General features: G+C 39.7%; 1 protein-coding gene across 1 annotated transcript in view; it reads right to left on the bottom strand.

The window, feature by feature from the left end:
* NSMCE2 (NSE2 (MMS21) homolog, SMC5-SMC6 complex SUMO ligase) overlaps positions 1–23,717 on the bottom strand; it is a 271,144-nt gene that overhangs the window by 158,001 nt on the left and 89,426 nt on the right. Inside the window, exon 4 of the mRNA XM_023545993.2 lies at positions 10,336–10,489. Coding sequence (XP_023401761.1) covers positions 10,336–10,489 — 154 coding nt within the window. The remainder of the gene's footprint in view (positions 1–10,335; positions 10,490–23,717) is intronic.

The raw sequence follows: 23,717 nt of genomic DNA, 5'->3' as shown, positions 1-23,717 counted from the left end.
TTTTATGAAGCACATATGAATAAACGGCGATCTAAAGTCTGATGTCATTCCTACACTGGGATCTTTAAATAGAAGTGACCAGCAATGAGCTTCCCTCTCAGCTAGATGAAGCAGATCCCCTACAGTGTTATCAGAGTACATCAATGTAGTGCTACGATCTGTGCGATCCAAGCAGGTTAAGAGTCCTACGACAAGCCAGTTTTTCAAGAAATGAATGGATTCCTTGAATGAAGAGAAAAACAAACAAACATGGAAGTGTTATTAAGAGTAGAGGAAAGAATACGAGCTTTGGTGTCACCCAAACCTGGATTTGAATTTCAGCACTTAAGATCCGAGGCATGGTATATTACCTCTCTTTGCCTACTTTCTAATCTATAAAATGGGGCTGCAGCTACTTTGTAAAGTTGTGAGAAATAAACAATAATGTATATAAAGTATGTAAGTACCATACCCCATGCTTAGGTAGACATACTCAAACAATGCTTGTAACTATTCATTAATTCAGCAAGTTTTCATTAAGTATCTTCTGTGTAGCAGACACCATACAAAGCCTGGCTACTACTTTTATTATAACTATTTTCCAACGGGAATGGGATAAACCTATGCTGAAGGCAGAGTAGATATGTCTTTACTGCTCAGTATAAACGACATTAAGAAAAGCTACTTCTCACTACAAAATAGCTCCCTGATATCCTGCTACAACTCTATCACAACTGAATTCACCTTTTTCCCCCTTTATTTATTCAAGTATTTATTTGGTAATCCCAAAACCCCTTTAAAACGTAAAACTTCCTTAGAAGTAGCACTTTATGAAACAGAAGAGGGAGGATAGCGACACCTCTCCCCAAAGATCTCACTCCATCCCTGGACTCTCCTGTCCTCTAGCTCCACCATTTACTCCCTCTGTGACTTGGGCGCATCACTTTACCTCTCTGACGCGGTTTCACCGTTAAGAGGGGAATGACAGCGTTCACCTGCACTGATGTAAGTGAGGATTTATGGAAAAGAGCAACCGCACAGGGTAGGAGACACAAAGAATGCAGGAGGGAAGGAAGAGGCACACAGAAAGGGCATCTGACAGAAACTGACTCAGGAGGGAGGAGGAGGGTGGGGGCAAACCCAGAAAGAATAAAAATTTGCACAGGGCAGAAATTTTACTCAATAAGCTGAAGCCATGGATGCAATTCAGCTTGAAAAAGTCAACCCAGTTTGTGAAACTTGGGATTTTTAGCATTTCCCAAAAATTAACAGTCATGTAGCAAGTGAATGGTGAGGGCTTCATCAAGATCATCAAGGAAGAAAGGAAGATAAATTCAGGGCCAGCTAGATGATAAGAAGCCCTGGTGGCACAGTGGTTAAGCACTCAGCTGTTAATTGAAAGGTCAGAAGTTCAAACCCACCAGCTGCTCTGCAGGAGACAGACGGGACAGTCTGCTTCCATAAAGATTTACAACATTGGAAACTCTATGTGGGAGTTCAACTCTGTTCTAAAGAGTCACTCACTGTAAGTTGGAATCAACTCAGTGGCAACAGGTTAGAGACATGATAAGATTGTCTATAGAAGAAGCAAACTGACCAGCCATTCCCCCATCTCTCTCCCTCTCCTCAGGCCTCCCTACTCCTTGAAACATACTGAAATTAGGCCAGTGAGTAACCCTACACTGGCCTCTAAGTGTTCAAATGAAAGGAAGAGTCACAGGCCTCTCACTTTAAATCAAAAGCTAGAAATGATGAAGCTTAGTGAGGAAGCCATGTTGGAAGCTGAGACTGGCTGAAAGCTAGGCCTCTTTGACCAGTTAGCCAAGTTGTGAATGCAAAGGAAAAGATCTTGAAGGAAATTGAAAGTATTATTCCAATGAACACACAAATGATAAGAAAGAAAAACAGACTTAGAGCTTACATGAAAAAAGTTTTAGTGGTCTGGATAGAAGATCAAACCAGCCAGACCAGACCTAATCCAGAGCAAGGCGTTAACTCTCTTCAGTTCTGTGGAGGCTGAGAGAAGTGAGGAAGCTGGAGAAGGAAAGTCTGAAGCTAGCAGAGGTTGGTTCGTGAGGTTTAAGGACAGAAGCCATCTCTATAACATAAAGGCGCAAAGTGATGCAGCAAGAGCCGACGTAGGAGCTGCAGCAAGTTACCCAGAAGCTCCAGCCAAGATAACTGATGAAGGGGCTACAGCAAACAACAGATTCCCAGTATAGATGAAACCGCCTTATAGTGGAGAAGATGCCATCTAGGACTTTCACAGCTAGAGAGAAGACAATTCCTGGCTTCAGAGCTTCAAAAGATAGGCTGACACTCTTGTTAGGGGCTAATGCAGCTGGTGACTTTAAGTTGAAGCCAGTTCTCATTTACCACTCTGAAAATCCTAGGGCCCTAAGGAATTGTGCTAAATCTACTCTGCCTGTGCTCTGTAAATGGAACAACAAAGCCTGGATGACAGCATATCTGTTTACAACATGGTTTACCGAATAGTTTAAGCTCACTGTTGATACCTACTGCTCAGAGAAAAAAAAAAAAAAGATCACTTCCAAAGTATTACTGCTCATTGACAATGCACCTGGTCACCCAAGAGTTCTGGTGGAGCTGTACAAGGAGATTAATGTTGTTTTCACGCCTGCTAACACAACATCCAATCTGCAGCCCATGGATCAAGGAGGCACTTTGACTTTCAAGTCTTATTATTTAAGAAATACATCTCATAAGGCTATAGCTGCCATATAAACAGTGATTCCTCTGATGGATCTGGGCAAAGTAAATTCAAAACTTCTGGAAAGGATTCACCAGTCCAGGTGCCATTAAGGAAATTCATGATTGACGGGAGGAGGTCAAAATATCACCATTAACAGGAGTCTGGAAGGAGTTGATTGCAACCCTCATGGATGACTTTGAGGGGTTCAAGACTTCAGTGGAGGAAGTAATGCAGATGTGGTGGAAAAAGCAAGAGAAGTAGGATTAGAAGTGGAGCCCGGAGATGTGACTGAATTGCTGCAATCTTATGGTAAAACTTTAATGGATGAGGAGTTGCTTCTTATGGATGAGCAAAGGAAGTGGTTTCTTGAGATGGAATCTACTCGTGGTGAAGATACTGTGAACATTGTTGAAACGACAACAAACGACTTAGAATATTACGTAAGCTTAGTTGATAAAGCACCGGCAGGGTTTGAGAGGACTGACTCCAATTTTGAAAGAAATTCTACTGTGGGTAAAAGGCTATCGAACAGTATTGCATACTACAGAGAAATTTTTTGTGAAAGGGAAGAGTCAACCAATGCAACAAACTTCACTGTTACCTTATTTTAAGAAATTGCCACAGCCACTCCAACCTTCAGCAACCACCACTGCAGTGTAATGAATTACTTAATATGGCCCTTCTAGCCACAGTCTTCGTGACTCACACACAATGATTGAGTGGGACTATGCAAATAAGGTATATGGAACCTGTGATGGCTGAGGTTATGTCAACTTGCCTAGGCCATGATCCTCAATATTGTATGGTTGTCCTCCATCTTATGTGCTGCAGATCCTGACCTCTACATGTTGATGAGGCAGGAGTTGTGTGGGGTGTGTCTTGGGTTGTAGCCTTGTAGGAGGGCATGACTCAAATCCCACCCTTACTCTAGTTACAACCTACCCTGGGGTGTGGCCTGCATCTAAGGTATATGTGTGTGCCCTGGCAGGGCTCTTTCTCTCTGTATCTGGATCCCTTGTCTGATTCTTGATCAATTGCCCTCCAGTTCTTGGGACCTGAGCCAGAGGCCTGCTGTCTGACCTGCTGATTCTGGGATTTGCTGGCCTCCACAGCCTCATGGGCCAGCAGTCTATCATCTGACCTGATGCACAATCTTCTGCAGCCTTGTGAACCAGTAGCCATGTGGGTTAGGACCTAACCCACAGATTTGGGACTTGCCAGCCTCCACAACCACGTGAGCCATTTCCTTTATATGGTTCTTGAGTTCTGTCAGGCATTACAAAGAATTAGGGAACCCAAAGACGGCAGGAAGAGTACTGAGGGGAGAGGGAGTAGGTGATGCTAGAGATGATGGAATGATACAGCAATTTGGAAAAGCTGGACATTTGGGACATCTTTAACCCCTTCCTCACTGGAACCCACTATTGTGCCGATCTTTATAAAAGAAATTATTCATTTTACCACCCTCATCAGTCAGCAGCCATCAACACCCAGGCAAGATCCTCCACCAGCAAAAAGATTACAACTCACTGAAGGCTCAGATGATGGTTAGCATATTTTAGCAATAAGGTATTTTTTAATTAAGGTATGTACTTTTTTTTTTTTAATATAATGCTATTTATTGCACATTTAATAGACTACAGTATAATCATAACTTTTTTCTATGCACTGGGAAACCAAAAAATTCATGTGACTCACTTAATTGCAAGATTCATTTTATTCCAGTGGTCTGGACCACTATGTCCTAGGTATACCTGTATATATCATACCAATGTAACTGTCACTCAAAAAAATTTCTAAGTTTTACTCTTGGATTCGGTTTTCTCCGTATTTTATATTCTACATATAAAAATGACCTAAATATATTATCTAAATTTGTGATGAACATCTTAAAATTGCAAATTTTCATTAAAAAAAGGATATGCTCTATTTTTAGCATTTAAGTGTACCAACAAAATTACAATTCATAGTAAATTATTTTAACACTAAGGTCCTCAGATTTGCAGTCAACTCTATTTTTGACCACAAAGCAAGTCCTTATATTTTGAAGGTTTCTCAGAATCACTTATTGTCTAATGGCCTCAATTTCTGCCTCTGCTGACCTGTACTTATGACTCTGATGTCTGCTAATCATATAACAGGCAAATAAAAATAAAAAGAATGCCAGAGAGACTGCTTGATGACTTCTAAAGACTTGAGAAAGTGTTTATACAGAGGTGTCGGGACAATCAAATTATGTTTTCCTGGTGTTAAAATTGCAGGAAACTTTGAGTTGTAATAGTCAGTGGAAACAATTTGAGTAAATAAGGCAAAGGGGAGAGAAAATTACTGTAACATATTTTTCAGATAAATTAAAATAATCTCATCCAAGAAAGTCTGGTTAAGTCTGCCTTGAACCGAATCATATTGTTTATTTCACAACTCGGGTTAGCAAGAATCTGATTCCCATTTAGGGAAATGGAATTCTTTTCTGTGAAGTTGTTCCCTAGCTCAGTTAACATTATCATCGCCATCACCATCCTAGTCATTTTGTCTAGACGTGTAAAAGTTATCTTTAATCAATCTTCATGTGCATGACCCCAAGAATTAGGACTAAGAAAAGGGGGTGGAATTTGTAGGGAGACTAGGTTACATATTTTAAGTGACTCAAACTTAGGTTTTCTGGCTCTGAAGCTCATATTCTTTTCACTGTGCTGTACTAACTTTCTCAACAGCAACTTAAATCTAAAGTGACGTTGCAAGGTTTACATTATCTCATTTAATCTTGATAGTAATCCTGGGAAGTAATATTTCTAATGTAAACGACAGTGGGTATCCAAAAGATAAAATGATTTTTTCAAAAAAGTTCGATTAAGTGCCTGGTTGTTGTGTGCTGTCGAGTCTGCCCCACACGGTTTCCAAGGGGTGGCTGGTGGATTCGAACTGCTGACCTTTTGGTTAGCAACCAGAGCTCTTAACCACTGTGCCACCAGGGCTCCATTCCAACTCATAGTGATCCCATATGACAGAGTAGAACTTGCCTATAGGATTTCCTAGGCTGTAATCTTTATGGGAACAGATCGCCAGGTCTTTCCTCCCACAGAGTCTCTGGTGGGTTCAAACCACTGACCTTTCATTTAGCAGTCAAGCACTTAATCAATGTGCCACCAGGGCTCCTTTTCTACCCTAGTACCCACTGTCATCAAGTTGATTACAACTCATTGTGACCCTATAGGACAGAGCAGAACTGCCCCATAGGGTTTCCAAGGAACACCTGGTAGATTCGAACTGCTGATCTTTTGGTTAGCAGCCATAGCTCTTAACCACTATGCCACCAAGGTTTCCACGCCCTGGTCCCAACCACTTTAAAAAAAAAAAAAAGGTTGCGTGGGAAACTGTCATGGATTGAACTGTGTCCCCCCAAAAATGTATTTCAACTTGGCTAGGCCATGATTCCCTGTATTGTGTGATTGTCCACTATTTTGTCATTTGATGTGATTTTCCCATGTGTTATAAATCCAACCTCTATGATGTTAATGAGGCAGGATTAGAGGCAGTTATGATAATGTGGTAGGACTCAATTTGTAAGATTAGGTTGAGTCTTAAATCAATCTCTTCTGAGATATAAAACAAAGAAATGAGCAGAGAGACAGGGGACCTCATACCACCAAGAAGCAAGAGCTAGGAGAATAGTGTATCCTTTGAACCTGGGGTCTCTGCACTGAACAGCTCCTTGATTGGGGAAAATTCATGACAAGGACCTTCTCCCAGAGCAGACAAAGACAGAAAGCCTTCCCCTGGAGCCAGCACCCTGAATTTGGACTTCTAGCCTCCTAAACTGTGAGAGAATAAACTTCTGTTTGTTAAAGGCATCCACTTGTATTTCTGTTATAGCCGCACTAGATAAGACAGCAACTAAAAACACCTTGGTACCTTTAGAGTTAGAATATCACTAAATGAGTATAGCGTATGAGATGGTAACTACCAGACATCTGTAATGCTCCTCTCCTTTCCCACCATAATCTTCAATGCACTTTTTCCTCTGGGCCTGAATCCAGCCTCAGAAGCACTCTGAACACACTGCTCCAGGAAGCCACTATCCAGTGACTAACAATACTGGTACTACAGATAAAATCTGTATTCCGGGTTTGATTCTCTTCACTTAGGTCCCACATTGCACAAAGCTTGCTCCTGACATTTTCTTTGCTTTTGATTTGATATTTGTTCTGAATGGTTCTCACATTATTTCATGTTTGTATATATCATCTTCTCCACATTCAGGGACTCTGTAGTGTCTTGCATATAATTGGCACGTGAACATTTTCTAAACCTACCTGAGGCAAATGTATCGTATTTAGGAAAAATTTAAAGTTTAAAAAAAAAAAAAATGCTGCCCTTGTTTCTGGATAGGTCCAGATCAGGGGTTGGCAAACTTTTTTGTAAAGAGCCAGATAATAAATATTTTAGGCTTTGAAGGCCAGATGGTCTCTGTCGCAAATGCTCAACTATACCCCTGCAGTGTGAAAGTAGCCATAGACAATACACAAATGAATGTGTCTATGTTCCAATAAAACTTTATTTATGGACACTGAAATCTGAATTTCATATAATTTTCATGTTTTAAAATATTATTTCTCATTTTATTTCTTCCACAACAATTTAAAAATATGAAAACCATCCTTAGTATTCAGGCCATAGAAAAACAGGAGGCAGGCTGGATGTGGCCCATGGGCCACAGTTTTCTGAGTCCCAGTCTAGATCTATGATTCTCAAAGTAAGAACCCTGTTGGTCCACAAGACCCTTTCAACGGGTCCAACTACCTAAGTATAAGGCCAAATTTTCTTCATATACTTCAACAAAACATCATTTCACAACGGACTGAATGCAGAAGCAAATATGAGGACCTAGCTGTCTTTATTACACCAGAAATTAAAGAGATTTGCAAAAATGTGAAACAATGCTGCTCTTCTCAATAATTTCTTTTTCCCCTTTGGAAAATATAGTTACATTTCATCCAAAACGCTGTTTATGGTAACATGTAATGGGTTTATTATTGTCATTTTTAAATGGATTAAAAAAATTTCTAAATACTTCAGTTTAGATTTCTAATATGATAAATAGCAATAGATATAACCCATGTGGACAAAAGCTCTTTGGGGGCCCTCAATAAATTTTTAGAATATAAAGGGATCTTGAGAGCAAAAAGTTTGAGAACCAGCTGCTGAGCTAAAGCTGGATTAACTTATCACTGTAGGGCCAAGTACACGTAGGCTATCCCAGCCTGCAGGGTGCTTCCTCAGGTCTGGCCACTTGACCTTGCAGACCACCTTATTTCAATCTCCATCTTGACTTCTCCCCACCTAGGAGCTGTCTGATATTTCTTTGATTATATTCTTATCTGGTAAAAATTTAACCCCATGTATATATGTTCTTGCACAATGAAGTTGGTGAGAATGTGGTGGCTATTTTCATGAAAGAATCCTTCAGATATCTGCAGATCAGAAAACACTTCAGCCTTTACTTTGTTAAAAAAGGCAACTTAAACTAAGTATCTCTCCCTGGCTTCTATTTTCCAATTTTTTAAATTATTACCATTGTAATGTCTTACCTCCTGAACGTATCTCAAAACAAACAGATTCAATGGCTCATTTAAAAAGCATAGTCCCTTTGGCCTGTCTACACAAACACGGTGGGTCCTCAAAGCAGCATTAAATCTAAAGAGCTAAAATCCACTAGACATGATACAAATTTAATTGAGAGTGCTAACAATAGTATACTAAGAAATACACTTTGCAAGTAAGGTACATGTATCTTACAGAGCTCTTGAAAAGAGTATTAATATTTAGCTAGTTCTGTTATTTGAGAATTAACACAATTTCTTAAAAGAATATTTTAGGGGAAATAAAAGGGAAAATTGTTTTAATTCTAGTGTTACCATACACAGGGAAATTCTATATAAGGAAGTATTTCTTTCCATCTAAATTTACTTCGTCACAGGCTTCACGGTCTATCAAATAATGTGTACTGCTGGCCAGGAGAAACCTTTCTGTTTCATTTTAGACAGAATTAAAGAAATAATAACTACGGTTTCAACATTAATCATTTTGTTGAGTTATATGTTCTTAATTAGAAAGTGTTTCCCCATAAGTATATGATTCTAAAAGTATGTGGTTTTCCAACACGGAATAATAACTTTGACAATAGTAAGAAAGAACGAAGACACTTATATTTTGGGGTATTTATCCTTCAACCTGTATTATAAAACACCTAAAATGTCAGAAATTATGATTGAATGCCAAATCTGCCATATTTGTGATTACTGGCTCCAAGCAGTAAAATAAAATGCATTTGCTTATTTTGACCAACACTTAAACTGAAACCCACTAGCATCTTTAATACCAGAAAGCAAATTATTACCTATGTGGGATATTATCACCCATTTGGGGGAATAGTGCCAATTATATGAGAAAGATTTTGGCAGCTGGGATGTTCAATGAAGAACACAAAGAAGAATTAAAATATGGGAAAAATGCTTACGATTTAAATCTACGGTAAAAACAAGAGTCTCATCATGATTACAAAACATTCCAAATTGTGAAACTTAAAGTTATTTGTAAAGTAGACAAAAGCAAAGCAGCTTCCTCAGTCATTTTTTGAGATCTCAGCATCAGCTTAAAGAAAATGCTTGTATCTAAAAGAAAGCCTATTCCCAAATATGAGTCCCTACACTAAACACAACGGAGGGTGTGAAAATTTCTATCTCATATTATACAACATTCCTGTCCAATGTGTGTGTATATGAAGGTGATGTGAGACTAATTTTCTTTTTTAAAGTTGTTTGTTTCACTAATCAGTTCCTTACGGAATAAAAGTTTCGATCCTAAAATGAGAAAGGCGCCAGAACTAAATAGGTGCAAATATAAAAACAATAAACTTACATAAAATCGTTATGTGGGTCACAGGGAAAAAGAAAGGACATATGTATTTCACCATACAGAAAAGATATATTATTTCTGGCAAAAAATCTCTAAAAAACTGCAAAATACATAAATTTTCCCCACTCTAACTTTTAAATCAAAATTACGTTCATTTAAAAAAAGGCCAAGTATAATAGAATTAAGAAGGCAACAAATTTAGAAATCATATGAAATGTATACTACCACAAAGATAGAAGGAATCAAGGTGGATTATGGTCCATATTTGAGAAGGCAAAGAAAATTTTTTTTTTGAGAAAACATTGATAATACTACTCCAAAGTAGCTAAATTAGAATCAAAGTATGGTTATTTTAAAGCTTGGCACAGCAATATAAAATTTGAAAAACACCATTGTTGATTTAATAAACAGAACCAAGAAGACAGAAAAGGCCTTCAGTTTAATTTTGTTTTCCTAAATCCCCTCCCCGGCACTGGGACAATGCTGTATGACTTTCTCTGTCTGCTGGGGAATTTTCTTAGCACTTTGTGGAAACTGTTGGCTTTCAGAAATGAGCAGACTGATTTGAACCAAACTTTAGACAAAAATACAGAATTACAACAACAATAAAAAGCAATTCAGGAAGAAGGATCAAGCCAAGCAGATAGGCAAACTTTTTTCTGGGGCTGATCATCAAGGCAGTTCCCTAATTTACAAAAGCCAAAACAAAGCAAAGCATGTCGACTTACACTGCTTCTTTAGTTCTTTCAGTTGTTGTCTATATTGCACAAATTTTTCATTATGTTGAAAGTCTGCATCAGAATTCTTACTCTGTAACGCCACAAAATTCTTCTGCACTAATAATTTTAAATCTGGTATTTTTTCTGGACGTTCTTCTTTTACCTGAGGAAGACAATAAAATTATCTTAGTTAAATGTTAACAATAATAGTGTTAACAAAGTTGAGTAACATTATTTTTATCTCACTATACTCAAATAAAAACTCCAGGAGGTAGAAAACAGAATCCCCCCAACAGAGAATCAGTGAGGCCAGGACTTGTCCCAGGATACATCGCTGGTAAATAGTGGAGGAAATCAGTCACCCCATCCACTCGTCTGACTTTCACTACCTCAAACTATCGGCCTTCAGTGCTCCTACTAATTTGCGGTCTCCCAACAAGTACTGGGGAAAAATGGCACAACAGTTCAACTCTTGTGTCCTTCAGCTTCACCTGAACCCGAGCATCATTATTCATTCCTTTTATCTGGGTCTGCTCGGTCCGGTCCTACGCTCCACAGTGGTTATTCCATCTGGCATTCTCCTCAAGGGTCCTCTTCTGGTCATCTGCCTGAGCAGATGAGAATAAGTTCTTCTTTACAAAAGAAGTTGAGGCTTTAAACTTGACCTTCCACAATTTCCTGCCACGATAACGAATAAATGTCCCCCTTGTTCTGTTCAACCTATGTTCTTTTTTTGTTTCACTCAATATTTTATTACAAAATTTTCAAACGTAGACAGAAGTTGAAAGACTTTTACTGTGAACATCCATTTATCTACCTCCTAGATGCCCCAATGAGCATTCAATTTGCTTTATCACAAATCTATCCATACCTCTCCCCCTCTATTCATCTTCAATCTTTTCAACTTGGATCTTAATTACATATTTTCCATTCTTCTTCAAAACAAACTTTCCCTCTTTATCAGTTCTTTCCCCCCAAAACTTTAAATCAACTTGGCATTTCCATATTTGAAAACAATCTTTTATAATCCTGTGTCCCTCAATTATGTCCTCTTCATATTACAGCTGTTTAGGGGAAAAAGATCATCTTTTACCACTGTCCCTACTTCCCCATCCTCAAACTTTAGCCACTACAGTCAAGCTGCTGACTCTACTGCTTCACTGAACTTGCTCTTTGTTAGGCCTTCATATTGGCTCCCTGAATCACTGACCCTTTCCTGATACTCCTGCCACTGTCAAGCATAACTCACCGAACTCTCTGCCATGCCATGATATACCTCAGACAGACTTCTATCACAGCACCACTAATACTCCATGGCACTTATTTTTATATGTCTCTCTCCCCTAATAAAATACAAACTTTCTGAAAGCACATTTATCACTATATTGCCTGTGTTCAGAACACACAGGTATTACTCAATATTTTTTTTGTTTTTGAATGAATTAATCTTATTAGTCCCAAATATACTTACCAACAAACATCTATAATTTATTAACCGTTACTAGTAATAGTAGAGTACCAAAAAAAACCCAAAGCTGTTGCCACCGAGTCAATTTCAATTCATAGCAATTCTATGTGGCTGGTAGATTCAAAATGCCAACCTTCTGGTTAGCAACCTGTAACCCAATCACTGTGCCACCAGGGCTCCAGCGCACAGTACAATTTCTGAGACAACTAAGAGATCACCTAATCTTGATCTCCTCCTTCCTTGGTTTCTCAAGTGATAAAATGATACAGAAAGAAGGTCAATGACTTGTCTACAATCATCCAATTAGTCAGAGGCAATGCTAAGACTACAAGACAGATACGGAAAATCTTGGTTTTGGTTCTAGTCAGTGGCATATATGGCTAATCTTCCTGAATCTGAGTAACAATACATGTATAATCAAAAGATACCTACAAATTATCTGCTTTGATTATCCTTTGTTATGGAAAAAAGACTGTAATATATTCTTTTGCGTAGCTGTTATAAATTTCAATTAGTTAAATCTAAAATGAAAACTGAGCACAGTGGTGGTTCAGCGGTAGAATTCTCTGGCCTTCGATGGGGGAGACCCAGTTCACTGCCAACCAAAGCGCCGACAGCACAGCCCTCACCCATCCACCAGTGGAGGTCTGCATGTCGCTGTGGTGTCAGACAGGTTTCAGCAGAGCCTGCCGGCTAAGCCAGATGAGGAAGAAAGGCCTGGTGATCTACTTCCAAAAATCAGCCAGCGAAGGCCCTACAGACCACAACAGTCCGATTCCATTGGCATGAGGTCGTCACGAGCTGGGGCCAACTGACAGCAGTCAACAACAACACAGTGGAAATTCTGTAGGAAGCCCAAGTGGCTACATTTACACTTACAGTTACAGAATGTGGGAACAGGCTTTCTTTTCATTGTACTGATGCTATTCAATCAGTGCTGGGGCCACCATCAAAGAGGGTTGTGAAAAACACAAAAGGCTTCAATTAGTCTTAAATGTAATAAGAACTTAAAATAAGACCTGTAAGGTTAAAGAACCAATACAATTCTATTTGGAAAAGAGAAGGGAGAAAAGCGATCTAATAATGCCTTATGCCTCAAGAATACGAGCTATTATACATAGTGACTAGCTATCTCTACCTCTGCTCTGGATAGAACAGGAGGAAACAAGTTCAAAATCGTAGCAGGAGGAGTTTGGAGAATCTACAGAAAATAAATTGCTGGTTCTCAGAAAAGGGTCATCACAAGAAATGGTGGCTTCTCTTTCTGGATTGACAAAATAAAGTGGACTCACATGTTACTCCAGCTTCAAACAAGATATGTATTATTTTTTGTTTGTTTTTGCCAGTCCAGCCATATTATCCTGTGTAAATGCATATTTTGTCTTTTGAAAACAATTTAAAATAGCACAAAGGTTCACTTTTAAAATAAATAAAATCAATTCACATTCACCTAAGACGTTAATGGAACTATATAGGAAGGCATAGAGATGAGCCATCTCAAGGTTTTTGATCAGTCTGAAATTATTATTTAATCTGGGATGATCAGATAAAATCCCATCTGAGCAAACTGTAAGTAAAATACAAATTTTATTTTTAACAAAGTCTCTAACCCATTCAGTATACTTAGTTCCCCTAGTTCAACTACAACCACCGTTGAGGAGCTGGGTAGAAGGTTGGAGAGAGTGAGGAGGGAGGGATAAGGTTTTTGAAGTTGACAATATGGTGATCTGAAATATGACTAGGAAAGCCTGAATAAACCAAATTTAGTGATCCAAAATATTTTTTTCACAGTTAGAACCTCAAGAGAACTGCTCTCAAGCACATAAGATCACTGCGGCAAGTATCTTCTCAAAACAATTGATACAGCAGCTGGCATAGCTCTCTGTTGCAAAGAGAACTTCCCCCAGCTAGCTATCAGAATGAGAGCCCAGAAATACTCAGCTCAGCATCTGTTGAAATCAATGCAATAAATGGAAACTAACCTTTTTATTATTTTAATGGTTTCTTGTTTTGTTTGTATTTTTAAAGGAAATGGACATATAATACCAAAAGGGGAAAGAAAAAAGCCATTCTTTGAGAAGCTGATCACAGCTGTCACCTAGTGTAATAGGGTATGAATGGCCCTCTTTTTCTAAGACAAATTTTAAAAACCTCACACACATTTTGGGTAGGAGGAAAAGATCTATTAAATCATTAAAGTCCATCTCTTCCCCAAGGATAAAGTCCTTAGATGTTGTTGTTGTTGTTGTTGTTGTGAGGTGCCGTCGAGTCAGTTCCGACGCATGGTGACCCTACGCACAACGGAATGAAACGCTGCCCAGTCCTGCGCCACCTTTACAATCGCTGTTATGCTTGATCTCATTGTTGCAGCCACCGTGTCAATCCACCTCGTTGAGGGTCTTCCTCTTTTCCGCTGACCCTGTACTTTGCCAAGCATGATGTCCTTCTCTAGGGACTGATCCCTCCTAATAACATGTCCAAAGTATGTAAGACGTAGTCTCGCCATCCTTGCTTCTAAGGTGCATTCTGGTTGTACTTCTTCCAAGACAGATTTGTTCGTTCTTCTGGCAGTCCACAGTATATTCAATATTCTTCGCCAACACCACAATTCATACAGGTCTTAAAATCCCAGTGAGTTAAAAGACACTGTGTTAATGAAAATTAGAATACTACAATTTGCTTTCCAGATTATTAATCTTTATACCATTGTGATCTTAAAATGATAGAAAGTACTGAGAAGTAAACTTAACAGACACTATACTTCCATAAAGAGAATTTAGTACTGTCCTTGCGAAAAGGAAGTCAGGTTTCTCTGTACCACCTACTTAACCCATTGCTGTTGAGTCAATTCTGACTCATAGTGACCTTTTAGGACAAAGTAGAACTGTCCCCTTGGATTTTCCAAGGCTGTAATCTTTACAGAAGCAGACTGCCACATCTTTGTCCTGAGGAGCGACTGGCGGGTTCAAACTGCCGACCTTTTGGTTAACAGCTGAGCACTTAACCACTGCACCACCAAGGCTCCTGACCACCCACTTACCCATCCAATATTCAGTGAGTGTCCTCTATGTGCCAAGCACTGGAGCTGAAGAGGAGAGAAAGTGAGAAAAGCTGATGGGAGCAGGTGGTGAAAGGCTCTGGGAGCCAGGCTATGCAACTGGGACCTAATCTTACGGGCAGCGGAGAAAGGGATTAAAAAGAAGGTGCCAATGAGGAATCATAACTCTGAAACACTAAAAGAAAGCAAGTTTAACAGATTTCATTTGAGAAAAATCATTCAAATAGTAGGGCAGAAAACAAGGAAGGGAACCTGTTGGGAAAACACAACTATAGTCTTTGCCAGGTGTCCTAAATGCCTATGGGGTTAGAGACGCCAGGATCTGAGACAACCCAAGGTAAATGTTGGAAAACTGGAAGTAGTGAGGACTGTGTTGAAGTAAAAGGTACCAGCCCCAGGTACAGGGAAAGCTGCTACTCAGCTCCAGATGATTGCGGCCACGTAAGACAACAAGTCCAGGCTTTTGTTTGTTTTTTATTGTGACAAAACACATCACATAAAACTTGCCATTTTAACCATTTTAAGCATACAATCCAATGACATTAATGCAAACCTGGTTTTTAAAGGTAAGTTAGAAATCTTGATTTTTATGAGATATAGTCTGGTTTTTAAAACATTATGGTATAGCCCAATCAACACATCAGCCTGAAGGTCATGAGTCTAAAGCCTCTAAAAGAACAAATAAGATATTTTGGACATAAAAATAAAAGTACTTTTGTGATCCATGATATTTAGGGGTCTAGTACAATTCCTTGGTCAGCAGTTCAAATCCACCAGGCGCTCCTTGGAAACCCTATGGGGCAGTTCTACTCTGTCCTATACAGTCGCTATGAGTTGGAATTCACTCAACGGCAGTGGGTTTTTTTTTTTAGTACAATTCCCAGATTTTAACTTTAGAGATGAAATGTGACCTTTTCAATCACAACAGAGAATAAATAATGGAAGATGATACGTGTGTGTTGGGAAGGAGAGGGGAAACAGAACGCATTCCATTTTGACATGCTAATCTAAACTGTTTAGGATTAAAATCTTGGGCCTAGAGCTGAGATTAAAAACGAGGCTCTGCTACTAACGGAATGACCTTAGAAAAGTTACTAAATGCCTCTAACCCAAGTTTCCTCATTTGTAAACAAAAAAATAATAACAATATTTACTTTGCAGTGTTGCTATAAGACATGAATAGAATGAAGCAATCAAGCACCTAACTGACACAGAGCAGTCAATAGCTGTTATTGTTGTTATTATTTTTGTTACAACCATTAGTGTATCTACACGGTGGTTGGAAATATAGGTCTGGAGCTCAGAAAGACTGACCTGGAAACCCCACATGGAGGAATCAGTGTATGGTTTTTAATGAAAACCATGGAAATGAATGGGATTACCAACAAGATTGAAAAAACAGAAGAAAAAAGGGATTAAGGACAGAACTCTGGAGAATACCACATTTAACGGGCAGCTTGTTGTTGCGGTTAGGTGCCATCGACTCAACTCTGACTCACGGCGACCTCAGGTGACAGAGTAGAACTGCCCCACTGAGTTTTCTAGGCTGTAATCTTTACGGAAGCAGATCGCCAGGCCTTTCTCCCACTGCGCCACTGGGTGGGTTCGAACCATGAACCTTTTTAGTTAGCAGCCGCGCGCTTAATCATTGCACCACCAGGGCTTCTTAAGGGGCAGCTAAAAGTCTAAAACAAAAAAGTACAAGAGTTAAGAAAATGTCCAAAAGTCTAGCATGGAGTTTCAAGATTTAGCAAATACTCCAGAGAAATCAAGCTAAAAATAAGGATTAAGAAGTCTCCATCCACCGGACTTGGTCACTGAGACAGTGGTGACTTTAGCAAGAACAGATACATACACAAAGATTGACTCCACATAGCCAGGTCTTTGATGAATTGTTTCAAAGAGATGGAATGGTGATAGAAATAAGCACAAAGACCTCCACAACTTTCAGAGACTCTCCAACAGCTCAGTTTAAACTCAAAACCACTTGTGAATATTTGGCTATATTTAACTGGAACCCAACACTCTTGTGACCACAGCATTTCTCTCAAGTCAGCAAGACATACAACTGAGTCAGGCCTTTGGTAGCTCTGTCCTTCTGAACAGAGGAGGCTAGATGCAGAAACAAAAATACGTGGTAGAAACAACAGGCAGAACTCCACTGTCACCCACTCTGAAACTACATATTACTTTCAATACACTATAACCTCATTTTAAAAAATGTATATACATCCGATGATGATATACCTCATTTCTTTAAAAAAAATATTGTATACATATGCAATTACTCAAAGTATGTCATTTTATTACCACAGGCCAAAGTCAAGGTCCCCTCCTCTAATAATCATTATTGCCTTACAGCCATCATTTCACTGGGAGGGGAGATCCCAAGGGCCAAGGATATTAATGGGCTGAGTCATTCACACTTTTTGAATCATTTGAGAATCCAGTATAAAATTAGTCATTCCTGTAATTGAACCAACACTGGGAAGGATTTACTCTCTCCAAAACAATCATTGTTAGATGTCTAGCTCCCAAAATAACATACCCTAATGATTTATATTTTGGAAATCACACAGTCTTTAGCACATACTACTGATAAGCAATTTACTGTGTGTTTTGCTCAATACACTGAGTATTTCATAGTCAACTTTATCTAAGGCTAAGGGATCTGCTTTCATCCTGGAAATCCAGAGAGAATTACCTCAATAGATCCTAGAACACTCATTCAACCAATATTTACCGAGTTCCTTTTGGGTGGTAGACCTTATGGTAAGCCCTGAAACACCCAGGGAAGTTGGCCCACACTTACGACACATCACCAACCCAACTGGTCATACACAAGGTAAATTTATATAGGCCAAGAGTGTCTCCACTTTTTATAGCAAAAAAAGCCTGGTAAGATTTTTATTAAAAGGCATGTCCAGGCTGAGAATCACGATAGTTTCATTGGATATAATCTAATTGCGAGTATATATGGAGACATACTATATTTTCTAGAATTTAATACACCGCCTTTGCTCCCTGTTTAAAAAAAAATCACTCATGCTAATGATGACCAACATGGATTATACCCCTTCAACTCATGCCAGTTTCTGTTGTCAGTTGCACAACCTGCACTGAACTTTGTTGAACCCAATTCTTTTTAATTGAGTGTGTTTCCTAGTGATGTTATTTAGCATGCATCTGACTTCTGACAAAACACTTAAGAGATAATAATACTTCCTGGTAGAGCATTATGACACATGGAGTGGACTTCACTGTTTGCCAAGGTGCTGTAATGCACCATTACTGAGCAACAGCCAAGCAGACAGAGAAATACCTTTCCTCTTTCAAGCCTTTCAAAATTTTTTTCAAAATGAAAAAACTTAAACACTCATGTATGAGAACACTACTGGTTCTAACAGCCAGTACTGTTAGAAGAGACACTCGTCCAACAGATGGGAGCTGAATGAGGCAGGCAGCCATCTACGTGCATCTGTTACTAAACATTTATGCTGTTGGAAATTAGTCAATTTCTCATGGCACCATGCCTATTACAGGATTATGAACAACGGTCACTTATTTACACAGAATTCCCATATTAGAAGGATGGGGAACTAAACTGCTGACCTTGCCTCTGTTTTGTTTTTTGTTTTTGGCGGGGGGGCGGGGGCGACAGAATTCATGAAAACATGCATTATTTGTTTATTCATTTATTCATCCATTCAATAAATGTTTCCTGAATGTCTACCACATGTGGGCACTATGCTAGGCATTCGGAATACAACAGTAAACAAACTAACATGGTCCCTGTTCCATAGGATTTGGGATGTATTTTAGGGGAGACAAAAAAATTATTTTTCAGGCAAATACATTATCACAAACTATGATAAGTACAACGAAGGAAAAGTACCAGATGTCAGGGGAGTAGATAACAATTATCAAGGGCACCATTCCTTAGGCAACCTTTTTAAAACCAAACCAAACCCGTTGCCATCGAGTCGATTCCCACTCATAGCAAGCCTATAGGACAGAGCAGAACTGCCCCATAGAGTTTCCAAGGAGCCCCTGGTAGATTCGAACTGCAGACCTTTTGCTTAGCAGCCGTAGCACTCAACCACTACGCCACCCGGGTTTAATCTTTTTAAGCACGGCTTAATTTAAACACAGGCCATGCTGAGGAGAAGGTGAGATGATGATTATTGTGATTAATAAACACTTTGCTTGCATAGCATCTTTATCTGAATGGTTCAAAGCCTTTCATATACAAGTATCATTATCTCAACTTATAGATGTGAGAAATGGGCAGCCCACAGTAGATAAGTGCCTTGCCCAAGGCCATACTGAATCAGTGACAGACACTTTCAGTTCATTCAATCACTTTCAACTGTATGTTTTGCTTTGGATTTGCTTCCAACTAACAACTCAGAATGAACTCTTACCCCATATATTAATTTCATGAAAACATCTATGATTTCAGGCATATAACCTCAACTTTTAGTGGCCACTTGTTATTTCTCTAACAAAAGCATACTTATTCCAAATTTGAAGTTGTCTTTCCTGTCCACGGAGATTATCTTTGCCATCCATGGAATTATTGAATGCTTTTTCATCATCATGGTATCTCACTCAAGATTTTATAGTGAAAAAAGTACAGCAAAGTGTTGATACTAACGGAATTCACTTGGTCTTACCATACATTCCATCATCCAGAAAGACAATTTTTCAGAATGCTGAAATCATCTATTGAAGATTCAGTTCCAGTGCCACCTCTGGGAGACAACACCTCGTGAGGTTGGGGTAATATCCCACAAGATGCTTGGAACTTGGGAATAATATACGACGTTGTTTCTACTATAGCCAGAACACATGGTTCTAGGAGCCAAGGGTCAAAAGTAGAATTACTTATACCTTTCCTCCTCCCTGCATCACACCTAATGACCAACTTGTAATTTTTCCTCCATCATTGCAACTCTGGTTCTACTGGTTCAAGAGTCTCCATACTCAAGAGAAGAATGATTCCACCAAGGGGACTCAACAATGCTTCCACTGATTTGGAAGCTTAAACTGCAATCTAGCAATTTTGAGTTCCTCCTGACACTGAACAGACAGCTGAAAAGGGAGGTTACAGAATTGGTCTAGGTAACACATCTTGATTAACAAGGGTAAATAAGATTCCTGCTATAGAATAAGAAAAGGGAGGTTCACGTCTGGACCCTGGAACATCTCCTGGTTTTGCCATGTCTAGTGGGAAACCCTGGTGGCGTAGTGGTTAAGAGCTATGGCAGCTAACTAATAGGTTGGCAGTTCAAATCCACCAAGTGCTCCTTGGAAACCATATGGGGCAGTTCTATGCTGCCCGATAGGGTTGCTATGAGTTAGAATCAACTCAGTGGCAACGGGTTTGGTTTTTTTTTTTTTTCAGTAGTCAAAGAGAATGGAAGACAGAAGCAACTTCATACAGACAGGACCATTCAGAACTCAGATCCTCCGAAATGAAGGCTTGGGTATCTTGTTGTTTTTGTTAGGTGCCATCAAGTCATTTCCTACTCACAGCGACCCCATGTACAACAGAACGAGACACTGCCTGGTCCTGCACCAGCCTCACAATCCTTGTTATGCTTGAGCCTATTGTTGCAGCCACTCTATCCGTCCATCTTGTTGAGGGTTTTTCTCTTTTTCGCTGACCCTCTACTTTGTCAAGCGTAATGTCATTCTCCAAAAACTGGTCCCTCCTGATAACACGTCCAAAGTATGTGAGACGTAGTCTCACCATCCTTGCTTCTAAGGGGCATTCTGGTTGTACTTCTTCCAAGGCAGATTTGTTGGTTCTTCTGGCAGTCCATGGTATACTCAATATTCTTCGCCAACACCACAATTCAAAAGCATTAATTCTTCTTCAGTCTTCCTTATTCATTGTCCAGCTTTTGCATGCATATGAGGTGACTGAAAACACCACAGCTTGGGTCAGATGCACCTTAGTCTTCAATGTGACACCTTTGCTTTTTAACACTTTAAAGAGGTCTTTTGCAGCAGATTTGGATATCTAAGCCAGATAAAAACCCACCATCGGCTGAGAGCTAGCTGAGGACAAAGAACATGGGCAGGAGAATAGGCATTAAAAACAGCAACTAGGGGTTCCGGACCAACAGCAAAAACAAAGACTGAGGTATCTGCTCATATATCTTCCTTGGTTTGACATGTATATATTTATGCTTTTAACTAATTTCCCCCTTTTCTTTTCCCCTAATATTTTATAAAAAATAAGTTGGCGGCAGTTAATGTCATAGTTTAGGTCACTAGTTAAGAGTGTCATGATGAAACAGTAACAAAAAAGAAAAAAAAAGAGCACCGCCCAAACATCCTGGACTTGGAAACAAAAACTGAAAGATGTTGGGTTATTGTCCCTTTGGGGAAGGAGGAGAGCATTTTTTACTTTTATGAGAGCTGCAATATGTGAGGAGGGAGCATTTTGTTGTTGTTGACACCAATTGCAAATTTAAGTCTGGAAGAAGAGTCTGAAAGGTTGAGCAGTGAAGTGGTGTGCAGTGGCTGTCCAGAATCTTTTGAACACCTTTCCTATGTTTGGGGAATTTCCAACTTATGAGTGCTAACTCACTGGGGTAGGAACCAGAAATCTGCTTCCTCAGCCTCCCCTGCAGCAAGAATACAGGCATGTGACCTCGGCTCTGCCTACATGGGACTTCAATTCTAGAGAATGATATGAAGGAGGTACAGTGTAGAAGCTGCCAGTGTAGCCCTGGGATCAGATTACCTAGGGATTGGAACGTTCAGGTCCCAGCTCTGACTTTAGTATCTGTGTCATCTTGGGCAAGTTACTTAACTTCTCAGAACCTCAGGGTCCTCAACTCTGCCTAACTCATGGAGCTATAGTGAGTATTAAGTGAATTAAGGCATGTATAGAACTAGAGTTTTGAAATCCAAAGAGTCACATGTGGTTATTTAAATCTACACAAAATAAAACAAATTTTAGTTCCTCAGTCATACTACCATATTTCAAGAGCTCCAAGGCTATATGTGCCTCATGGCTACTACTTGGGACAGGGTAGATACAGAGCATTTCCATCATTGCAGAAAGTTCTGTCGGACAGTGCTGGCTTACGGAATACTGTCTGACACTCAGTGAGCACTCAAATGATAATAAACCAAACCTAACCCGTTATCATCAAGTCAATTCTGACTCATAGAGACCCTATAGGACAGAGAAGAATAGCTCCTTAAGGTTTCCAAGGAGCAGCTGGTAGATTCGAATTGCTGACCTATTGGCTAGAAGGCAAACTCTTACCCACTGTGCCACCAGGGCCCCCAAATGATAATAGCTGCTAATACTGGTACTGGTAATGTTATCATCACACCGTTATTGTTATTACAATAGCAAGTTGAAGATGTAGCCAAATTTACAATCCGGTGCAGATGGGGAAGAAAAAAGCAATTATAATGCAGTCTTACAAGTGCTATACTGAAATTAACAGCAACATCAGTAGCAGCAGCTGCTCTCTATTAATTGTTTATTATGGACCAGGTACCGGGCTAGAGGAAACCCTGGTGGCGTAGTGGATAAGAACTACGGCTGCTAACCAAAGGGTCGGCAGTTTCAATCTGCCAGGTGCTCCTTGGAAACTATGGTGCAGTTCTACTCTGTCCTATAGGGTCGCTATGAGTCGGAATTGACTCGACGGCACTGGGTTTGGTTTGGTTTACTGGGCTAGGTACTGCATGTAAATTATCTCATTTAATCCCCCCAAACAACCAAAGAAACAAACAACCTGAGAGGTAAGAACCACTATATCCCTATACTACAGATTAGGAAACTAAGGGTAAGGAGTGGTCTAATTGCAAGTGGTCGAAGTGCTTCCCAGTGCTGCAGCTGGGACTCACAGCAGACAGGTCCATTAAACTACAAAGTCCATGACTTAACTTACCCTGTTATTGTTAGGTGCCATTAAGTTGATTTTCAAACCCAACCAGCAGCACTGCAAAAGAAAGACCTAGTGATCTGCTTCTGTGAAGAAAACCTTGTGCAGCAGTTCTACTTTAACACATGGGGTTGACATGAGTTGGAACTGACTCGACAGCAATGGGTAACTCACCCTAAAACCAAAACCCAGTGCCGCCGAGTCAATTCCGACTCACAGCGACCCTATAGGACAGAGTAGAACTGCCCCATAGAGTTTCCAAGGAGCGCCTGGCAGATTCGAACTGCCCACCCTTTGGTTAGCAGCCGTAGCACCTAACCACTACACTAACGAGGGTTTCCCAACTCACCCTAGACTTCACCAAATATTTACCAAGTGCCTACAAGGAGCCATGCACTATTCTAGGTGCTGAAGATACAGTAGAAAACATAAGAGACCAGGTTCCTGCCCTCATGGACTTTACATTCTAGTTGGGCAGAAGAATAATATATAATAAACCAGACGGTAAGAAGTGCTAGGTAGAACAACAAAAAGAATGTTACATTATCTACCATATCCGGTCACTGTGAGGATACACAGCAATGTGTATAAAGTACCTAGTACTAGGTACTTCAAATATGCTGCTACATTCATTACCACATATGTTCTGTATGTCAGACATGCAGGCCAAGATACTAAGGAGAAAAAGGGGTTGAAAGGATGAAACTACATGGAATCAGTGTTCGGAAAAGAGCAATTGTGAGAAAAGAACTATAGCCTTTTTCCTTTTCTTCTGACCTCCTCCCAACTGTGTTATTTCCTTTCTCTCTCCTAAATGCAGCTTTATAATGCAGATTCCCAAGAGCCTGTCCAAGAGAGCTATTTACGCATGTCTTAGTTTTTACGTGAAGAACCATGGTTTTTGCTGCCATTTATCATGATCATCCTGAGTTTGTGACACAGGCAT

The sequence above is a fragment of the Loxodonta africana genome, chromosome 14 (genome assembly GCF_030014295.1).
Source record: "Loxodonta africana isolate mLoxAfr1 chromosome 14, mLoxAfr1.hap2, whole genome shotgun sequence".
Classification (NCBI taxonomy): Eukaryota; Metazoa; Chordata; class Mammalia; order Proboscidea; family Elephantidae; genus Loxodonta; species Loxodonta africana.
Note: the sequence above shows the minus strand (reverse complement) of the source record. Positions and strands in the feature narration are given on the sequence as shown.